Below are 10,403 nucleotides of genomic sequence, written 5' to 3' on the forward strand. Positions count from 1 at the left end.
TTCAAATCTGCTCCTCAGCTCTTCTATGACACTGTCCATTTGTGAAATCTTGTTGTTTATCTTTTGGATTTCTGTTATTTTTGTATAATTTCTAGTTGTGAATTTCTTTTGGCATTTTGTTCCTACATTATTTTCCTCAATTCCTCCAATTTTTTGTCTGTATTTTCCATGAATTTGTCTATTCTTTCCTCATTTTTGTCTGCTTTTTGCTTCACCTCTTGGATAATTCTGAGCATTAGAGATTTAAATTCCCTATCAGGTAGTTCTCGTGCCTTTCCTTCTACTGGAAAGTCATCTGGTGTTTTATTTTAGGCACCTGCTGGAACCATCCTGTCCTCTTTTTGTAAATGTTTTGATATTGTCTGCTGTCTTCGGGGCACCAGTAGTTATATTTCTTGTTTATTAATTGTAGATTTGTTTGTTTCATCCTTTTTTTAAATTTGGCTATGTCTGAGCAGGCAGGCTGGGTGTTCTTGTTTGCTCATCTGTGTGCATGATACTTTTCGCCTCCTTCTCCAATTGGCAGGGTCAGTCACTCAGATATGGTACAGCAGGTAGGTCTAGTTGAAGAGGCGTTACCGGGATGGGTTGTTTGTGGCACTTACTACAGCCACCAGGGTGGGTCGATAATCAGTGCAGGGCAGGTTCCAGTAGGCTGTGCCTGTGCTGCTTGGTCGCGTGATGTTAAGCTCATGTTGCAGGTAGGCAGGATGGAGCGGGGAGACTTATGTGTGGAGCTAAGATGGATATGGGAGACAGGAGAGAGGAACAGGAGCCAAAAACATACAAACAAAAAAGAGTGCTAGGGGAGCTTGCCGTTGGAGTGGAGAGATCAGAGACTATGAAATGGAGAAAAACAAAAAGGGTAAGAAAAAAAAAGAAACGAAAAGAATGAATAAATAAAAATCAGAAAGCAAAAAGAACAGCAAAGCTCCCAGGGATCCCACCAGTGCGGCTCTGAGGTCTGGGTAAGTTGTTCTCAGGTGCTGCAGTACAGCCTGGCTAGAAAGCGTAGAGGTATTCAGCGCCAGGTATTCAGGGAACAGAAAGAGAAGGAAGGCACAGAGAGACAAGAAACTGAGTAATGAAGAAACATAAAAAGGGAAAAGAAAACAAAACAAAGTTTAAAAAAAAAAGGACAAGAAAAGCCCCCCAAAAAAAACAGAAAAAAAGAAGAAAACCCCCAAAAAAACAAATGCCCTCAGGGATCCCTCTGCACGTCTGCGCAAGCCGAGGGGGTAGGTTCCAAGCCGCGCAGCAATGCCCGACCAGCACAGGCTCCCAACTCAAGAAAAGGAAAACAAACAAATAATTGAAAACAAACAAACAAACAAAAGCCCCGGGATCCCACCAGCGTGACGGCCCAGACCGGGAAGCAGTTCATACTCGAACAGAGCTTCGCAGCCCCTCAGGAAGAAGATGGTGCACAGAGCCAGGTATTTGAGCAAAAGGAGGGGGAGGTGGTGAGAGGTAAGGAAGAAATGAAAAGAAGCGGAAAAAAGCAACACTAGCAGCCAACGAATGGCACTCAGAGAGCCGGCCAGTGTTGGCGGGTGGAATCCAAGCAGCCAGTGCTTCCCGGATAAGAGACTGTGGCCGTGGGAAGCAGAGGAGGTCGAGTGGGGGCGAAGAAGGTTGGGGGGTGGGAAAGCGTATATCACAAATTACTGGTTGTTTTGTCTTCTGCTGGAAGCTCCGTGAAGCTGCTTTCTCGTACCCCCTATTTGCTGGTCTCTGATAGGAGTCCAAGATGGCGGATCTGTGCTGCATTAGCTGATAGGGGACTTCTGCATGAATCCCTCCTTGCTCTCCGTTCTCTGTCAGTTTTCTCACTCCATTTGGTGCTTGGCTGAGTTCTTTATCTCTTCATTTGATGTTTTAGGGTTTCAGGACTGCTGTTTTCTCTGTTTGGCTTAGTTTTTTGGATCTCTGCCGTGGAGGGACGGCATGGAGCTTCTGCCTAGAGTGCCATTTTGCCAGAAGTTGTCCCACTGTGTTGTTTTTATCCTGGCCTTTTATATTACTACAACCTAAATTATCATTAAATTTAAGACACGGTATTTAATGGCTTCCATATGGGATTAAAATTTGAAATTGGAACAATTTATAACAATAACAAATTATAAAGAATCAAACCTATTCAGTGATTCTGAGGGATCTCTCTATAGCATCAGTGGGAATGGAGCTTTTTTTTTTTGAAACAGCCTTCATTCTAACAGGCAGCCATACAGACATCTAAGCCTATCCCGTCTCATTCTGCTCACAGAGAAAGGAAATGCCCTGTTCTCAACTCAGTAGTACCAGTTTCTCTGAACAGACTTGAAAGTAAACCATTTACCCTGAATGAATAAAATGAATATAAACGGGTGAATTTTATATTTCCAAACAAAAACAGATCAAGAAAGAATTCCCTTTTCACACTGAATGCTAAAAGTTTTAGACAGTTAAATCACATACTTTTAGAATACATATAATCTAAAAATAAAATAACAGTACTACTTTGAAAGTCAAAAATAGTCAAACTCCAAATTCTGGCTCATAGTTTCATTAAAAAAAAAAAAATACTGCCCAGTGTGAAAAGCCTCCATTTTATATATTATACTATAATACTTACAAGCTGATGTTCTAATAGTTGGATTTTTTCATCTTTTTTCTTTATTTCTTCTTTAAGTTGCTGTATTTCATTTAATAAATCTTCATTCTGAAATATTTTTAAAAAATTAAGATGAGATACTTAACTGCATTTAAAATACTCTGATGAGAAACATTACATCAATGAGGAAGGTGCAGCAATGAATGAACTGTTCATTTAGGGGGATGAGTCCTTCTAAAGTAAACTGTATATGCCAGGTATTGAACTTTAAAAATAAAAAAGAATCACTTTGGTCTTCTAGGAAGTCACTGTCTAATGGAGACATGGAAAGAATGAACAGCTGTAGCAACTACAGCTAACATTTACTGAGTACTTATTATGTGCCAGGAACATTTGAGAATTTAAGCATTTGATCCTGACAATCCTGAGGTTAGTACTATAATTTCACTTTACAGATAAGGAAACTGGCACATAGGCCATAGCCAAACCAAACCAAACCCATTGCCATCGAGTCGATTCTGACTCATAGCGACCCTATAGGAGCAGCTGGTGGATTTGAACTGCTGGCCTTTTGTTAGCAGCCAGGCTCTTAACCACTGTGACACCAGGGGGTTCCACATAGGCCATACAGTGTAATAAATTACATGAAAACCAAGAACTTCCACTAGATTTCCAGAGACACATAAGAGATGCCTGTCAGAGAAAACAAAGAGGGGCACAAACAACCAAAGAGAAGAGCATAATTCAAGGCACAGAGTCATTCACGGGTTGTTCACGGAAATTAGTCAAAAGATAAATGTGCCTGAGGAGTAATGAGGGTGTGTGCAGTAGGAGAGTCTTTTTCCATTAGCTACTTCCCTGAGGAGAGCTGCCTGGATCAACAACCTGTAAGAAATGATGCCTAATGCTATTAAATGAAAATCTATTGTCGGAAAAAAAAAAAAAAAAAACACCCAAACCCGTTGCCGTCAAGTCGATTCCAACTCATAGCGACCCTATAGGAAAGAGCAGACTACTCCACAGGGTTTCCAAGGAGCGCCTGGTGAATTCGAACCGCCAACCTTTTGGTTAGCAGCCATAGCACTTAACCACTACGCCACCAGGGTTTCCACCTATTGTCAAGTTAAGGAGAAATCAGTTTACATTTCTAAAATGTAAAGTTTCATTACTATATAGTTAGCCTCTTTTGTGTATCACTACTCAATTATTAAGGAGTTCCTTGTACTCCTACTGTGGAACTAGTACAAGTGAGGAAATTAGAATATGTAAGTGAATGACATATCATATCTTCCAGAGGAAAAAATATACAAGCAAATAATTATAATGTGTTGTTTCTGAAGAAAGTATGTCCTATACTTCAGATGTGTGAAGAATGAAAAACAAAGTACAGTCTCCTTAAGAGAATATCAGAAAAGACATGTTATAAAGGCTTTAACATGCCAAATAAGCATTATACAGCAATGGGGAGAAAAAGATTTTCATAATCTGTCATTATGTATACTACAATTGGAAAGGACTGTTTATCATATACAAAAAATGATCTTCACCTAAATTTAAAAACAGTTTAGAAAATTTTAGAAACCATAAACCAAGAGAAAAATAGGACGGTTTACAGATCATTTCTAAACTGTGGCAAATGAAGTTATTATGAAATGATAAATATAATTATGTAAAATTTTAAAGCTTCTACACAATTAACATTAAAAAGCAGAATATAAAATCCTATCTATATATAACACTATTTGATGGAACAAATGGACCAAAGGAACACGGAAAAAATAAAAACATCAGTTGTGTAAAACAGTCGGGATTAAAAATTTTTTTCTTTAAAAAGAATTTATTTAAAGGTAAAAAACTATTTTCACAAAAAATAAAATTCAGGAAAAAAGGTCAACTTGCTTTTAGAACGTCAATCACAAAACTTAAAAAAAAAAACAAAAAAAACCCCAAGATCATCTGAGATCATCTAAGTCAATGATTCTTGACTGGGTGTGTTAAGTAAAACTTTTTAAAACTAGAGATACCCCCTGCAGACCTCCTAATTTAGAATACCATAATACTGACAAGAGGATGGAGGCCCAGAGACAAAATGATCTGAGCAGGCACAGGTAATAAGTAAAAGAGCTAAGACTAGAATAACTAGCTGTGACTACTAGCCCACATTATTTTGATTTTGAATGTTCTATATACAACCTTATTCCCAATAATTGCCCCTGCCTATGAGAAAACTATGCCTCCCAGTGCCTCTAATACCACGTTTGGCTACTTGACTTGCTTTGGCCAAGAATACATGAAAGGAAATAACTAGGCAACATCCAAGCAAAAGGCATGTGTGGTTCTTGCTCATGTTCTTTTTCCCCTGTGACGAGAACACGTTCCAGGGTAGAGTATGATTGTTCAACCTGGAGCAGAATGAAGAAGACATATGAAGCACACTCCCAACTAATCTGCATCCATATGTAACATAAATGAGAAAAAGTCGTTTTTCTGCTTCCGAGCAGCCATCTAAGATGCATCAATTGGTCCCAACCCACCTGGAGCAAAGGAGAATGAAGAACACCAAAGACACAAGGAAAATATTAGCCAAAGAGACAAAAGGGCCATATAAACCAGAGACTCCATCAGCCTGAGACCAGAACTAGATGGTGCCCTCTACCATCAGTGACTGCCCTGATAGGGAACACAGCAGAGAGTCCCTGATAGAGCAGGAGAAAAATGTGGAGCACAATTCAAATTCACATACCAAGACCAGATTTAATGGTCTAAGACTGGAGGAACCCCTGAAGCCATGGTCCCCAGATGCTCTGTTAACTCACAACTAAAAACATTCCCAAAGCCCACTCTTCAGACAAAGATTAGACTGAGCTATAAAACATAAAATAATACTCATTAAGAGTGTGCTTCTTAGTTCAAGAAGATACATGAGACCAGATGGGCGGCTTCTTTCTGGAGGCAGGATGAGAAGGCAGAAGGGACAGGAACTGGTTGAATGGACACAAGAAATCTGGGGTGGAAAGGGGGAGTGTGCTGTCACATTATAGGGACTGCAACTAATGTCACGTAACAATACGTGTATAAATTTCTGTATGAGAAATTAAAGCACAACTAAAAAAACAAAAACCTTTTTTCTTGTAAGCCATCAATGTTGTGAGGTTATTTGTTCCTGCAAGATGTAAAAACCAACAATAATTTTACTAAAAGATATTAAATAAATGAAGAATACTACTATGTGCTTAAGAAATATAGAAAAAAGAAAAGAGCTTTCTGCTACTAAAAATAAACCTAAAGATAATACGCACTATAAAAAATATTCTTTCACTTGGGACAACTAGCTTAACTGGTAAAACATAGTCTATAAAGAAAATGTTCTACATCCTACTTTGGTAAGTAGCATCTGGGGTATTAAAAGCTTGTGAGTGGCCATCTAAGATACTTCACTAGTCTCACCCCATCTGCAGCAAGGGAGAATGAAGAAAAGCAAAGACATAAGGAAAAGATTAGAGGAGGTTGGGCCAAGATGGCAGAGTAGTCAGATGCTTTGGGTGGACCCTCTTACAACAAAGACCCGAAAAAACAAGTGATTCAATTATATATGGCAATCTGGGAGCCCTGACAGCAAAGGCAGAGTTGAGGAACCAGACTGAGTGGCAAGGGGAGGGAGAGACAGTTCGGGAGCAGCGAGGAGTTGCCAGACCTGACCCGGCGAGAGCCTGAGCCCTTCAGGCCTGATCAGCTTAGCGGTAAGCAGTGAGGCAGGCAAGCATCGGTGCTCAGAAGGCATATTCCGAACCGGGAGAGACCCAGTTGCTGAAAGTCTACTCGGCCACACAGAATAAGTGAGAGGCGGCCCTCGACAAAAGATAAGTACTTCCGTACGGCTTACCTCATGGATCAAAAACACCCCCCTGAGGGAAAAACTTCTCTCCCATTTACCTCCCCGCTCCATTCTCTGCTTCAGCAATTGCTGAGTCCCCTGGGCTGGAAGTAGGTTCCGTCACACGCCTGGAGCCACTTTCCCTGCCTTGGAGAGTGAACAAATTAACAAACAGGAAAAAATAAACTGCCGGCTCCCCTAAACCAGGAACTCCGGGAAGGCACATCTCCTTTTACCAGACACAGGCATACGGGATCCACGGACTGTGAGTGCCTCTCTCCCTGCATAGACTTGTGTGGGCACATCTCAACAGCATAGGCCCTCATTACCGCAGCACAACAGGGTATATACCGAAACTCTAACTTCAACTGTTAGAGCTGAGAAGTGGCAGGTTCCTGACATCTGACACAGCTATGCCCATTAAGCAGGGTCTTCACCTATCCACATCAGGGGCCTGAGGACTGGTGGCTCCACCCACGCCACTGAGCCACCTGCGACAGGGGCCCGTGAATAAGAGGTGCCCCAAGTTCTTACAACTAACAGCATTAGCTGCTCACAGTCCGGCTGCAAAACCTACCCACCTAAGCGCACTAGGGAACAGGGACATGCCTTCCTCCTGGACACTTGGGAACAGCCATCAGCCCCCTGCCTTGCTCAGAGTGCGTCCCTCTGCTGCAGCCAGATGCCTGTGCCTACACCAATTACACATGCCTGCCTAGGACTGTAAGTGAGAGCCTACACCACACACTTGGTGGCTATCTATCTGGGCACGTGAGCTGAATCCATACAGGAGGAGTGGGCAGACTCCTGAGCTCACATACCTAGTAACAGAGCTAACCACCTGCTGACAGGACATTAGAACTTCCAAGTTGCCAATAATCAAACTAGCTCATACGAGCAGCCTATTTGGGCATATCAAAACAAAACAAGAAGCTAGGACACAGTAAGCAAACGTAAAATAAATAGAATAACTTATTGACAGCACAGAGACAACAGTCAATATCAAATCCCATAAAGAGGCAATCCATGATGGCTTCAGCAAGCTCCCAAAATAAAGAATCTAGAAATTTTCCAGAGGAGGAAAATTTCTTGGAATTACCGGAGGTAGAATACCAAAGATTAATATACAGAACTCTTCAAGAAATTAGGAAGGAAATTAAGCAAAACGCAGAACACGCAATAGAGGAAATTAAACAGATTAGAGAAGAGCATAATGACAAATTTAAAGGGCTGCAAGAATCCATAGAGAGACAGCAATCAGAAATCCAGAAGATTAACAATGAAATTTCGGAATTAGACAACTCAAAAGAAAGTCATAGGAGCAGAACTAAGGCAATGGAAGTCAGAATTAGAGACTGAAGATAAAGCACTTGACACCAACTTACTTGAGGAAAAATCAGATAAAAATACTTATAAAAATGAAGAAACTCTAAGAATAATGTGGGATTCTACCAAGAGGAATAACCTAGGCATGACTGCAGTACCAGAACAGGGGGGATAACAGAAAATACAAAGAGAATTGTTGAAGATTTGATGGCAGAAAACTTCCCTGATATCGTGAAAGATGACAAGATATCTATTCAAGATGTACATCGAAACCCACATAAGGTAGACACCAAAAGAAAGTCACAAAGACATATTATAATCAAACTTAACAAAACCAAAGATAAAGAGAGAATTTTAAGAGCGGAGAGTCAATAAGAAAAAGCTTGCACTATTCAGCAGGAACCATGCAGGCAAGAAGGCAATAGGATGACATATATAAAGCCTTGAAGGAAAAAAAAAACTGCCAATCAAGAACTATATATCTAGCAAAACTGTCTCTCAAATATGATGGTGAAATTAGGGCATTTCCGGATAAACAGAAGTTTAGGGAATTTGCAAAAACCAAACCAAGAAATACTAAAGGGAGTCCTCTGGTTAGAAAATCAATAACATCAGATAACATTCCAAGACTAGAACAAAGGACAGAGCAACCAGATATCAACCCAGATAGGGAAGTCACAAAAAGAAATCAAAGCTAAAATACTGAAAATACAGAAACAGATGTCAATATGTAAAAGATGCCAACATTAAAACAAAAAACAAGGACTTAAAAAATACAGACATAGATTTTTCATACGGAGACGAAGTCAAGGTGATATAAAGAAATAAAAGACTGGTATAAACCTAGAAAAATAGGGTTAAATATAAAGGTAACCACAAAGGAAACTAACAATCCTACAAGTCAAAATAAAAAACAACAAAAATATAAAGACTTAGCAAATACAGAATCAACAGCAACGAAAAAGATGAAAAGAAAAACAACTCAGCACAGAAAATTAAGTGGAACAAAGAAACTGTGAACACCACACAAAAAAAGACATCAAAATGACAGCACTAAACTCATACCTAGCAAGAATTACGCTGAATGTAAATGGACTAAATACACTAATAAAGAGACAGAGAGTGGCAGACTAGATTAAAAAATACAATATGTCCATATGCTGCCTACAAGAGACACAACTTAGACTTAAAGACACAAACATACTAAAATTCAAAGAATGGAAAAAATAGATCAAGCAAACAACACTCAAAAAAGAGCAGGGGTGGCAATATTAATCTCTGACAAAACAGACTTTAAAGTAAAATCAACCACAAAGGAGAAGGAAGGACACAATATAATGATTAAAGGATCAATACACCAGGAGGACATAACTATAATAAATATTTACGCACCCAAGGACAGGGCTCCAAAATACATACAACAAACCCTAACAGCACTGAAAAGAGAGATAGACAGCTCCACAACAGTAGCAGGAAACTTCAACACACCACTGTCAGTGAAACACAGAACATCCAGAAAGAAGCTCAACAAAGACACGGAAGAGCTAAATGCTATACAATCAACCAACGGATCTCACAGACACATACCAAACACTCCACCCAACAGCAGCCAAGTATACTTTCTTTTCCAATGCACACGGAACATTCTCCAGAACAGACCACATATTAGGCCATAAAGCAAGCCTTAACAAAATCCAAAGCATCGAAATATTACAAAGCATCTTTTCTGACCATAAAGCCTTAAAAGTAGAAATCAGCACTAGAAAAAGGAAGAAAAATCAAAAACATGAAAATGAACAACACCTTGCTCAAAAACTACTGGGTTATAGAAGAAATTAAGGACAGAATAAAGAAATTCATAGAAACAAACGAGAATGAAAACACATCCTACCAGAACCTTTGCGACACAGCAAAAGCAGTGCTCAGAGGTGAGTTTACAGCAATAAATGCACACATCCAAAAAGAAACAAGGGCCAAAATCAAAACATTAACCCTACAACTCAAACAAGTAGGAAGAGAGCAGTGATACAAGCCCTGAGGTGCCAGAAGAAAGGAAATAATAAGAATTAGAGCAGAATTAAATGAAGTAAAGAATAGAAAAACCACTGAAAGAGTTAACAAGACCAAAAGCTGGTTCTTTGAAAAGATCAACAAAATTGATAAACCACTGGCCAAACTGACAAAAGAAAAATATGAGAGGAAGCCAACAACCTGTACAAAAAATGAGATGGGTGAAATCACAACAGACCCAACTGAAATTAAAAGAATCATAACGGAATATTATGAAAAACTGTACTCTAACAAATTTCAAAACACAGAGGAAATGGAAAAATTTCTAGAAACTCACTGCCTACCTAAACAAACACAAACAGAGGCAGAACAACTAAATAAACCCATAACAAAAGAAGAGATTGAAAAAGTAATTAAAAAACTCCCAGCAACAAAAAAAAATCCCTGGCCTGGATGGCTTCACTTGAGAATTCTACCAAACTTTCAAAGAACAGTTAACATCACTACTACTAAAGGTATTTCAGAGCATAGAAAAGGATGGAATACTCCCAAACTCATTCTATGAAGCCAGCATAACCCGGATACCAAAACCAGGTAAAG

At 39.5% G+C, this 10,403-nt stretch overlaps 1 protein-coding gene across 9 annotated transcripts in view; it reads right to left on the reverse strand.

Moving 5' to 3' along the window:
- CCSER2 (coiled-coil serine rich protein 2) overlaps positions 1 to 10,403 on the reverse strand; it is a 285,551-nt gene that overhangs the window by 65,767 nt on the left and 209,381 nt on the right. For all 9 annotated transcript variants that reach the window (XR_002822873.1, XM_023724846.1, XM_023724847.1 and 6 more), the window contains one exon: positions 2,615 to 2,701. Coding sequence is in view for 7 of the 9 variants with exons in the window: in XM_023724846.1 (XP_023580614.1) it covers positions 2,615 to 2,701 (87 nt within the window). In the remaining 2 variants the exon portion in view is untranslated. Of the gene's footprint in view, positions 1 to 2,614; positions 2,702 to 10,403 lie in introns of those variants that run through there.

The sequence above is a fragment of the Trichechus manatus genome, unplaced genomic scaffold, assembly GCF_000243295.1.
Source record: "Trichechus manatus latirostris isolate Lorelei unplaced genomic scaffold, TriManLat1.0 scaffold00265, whole genome shotgun sequence".
Classification (NCBI taxonomy): domain Eukaryota; kingdom Metazoa; phylum Chordata; class Mammalia; order Sirenia; family Trichechidae; genus Trichechus; species Trichechus manatus.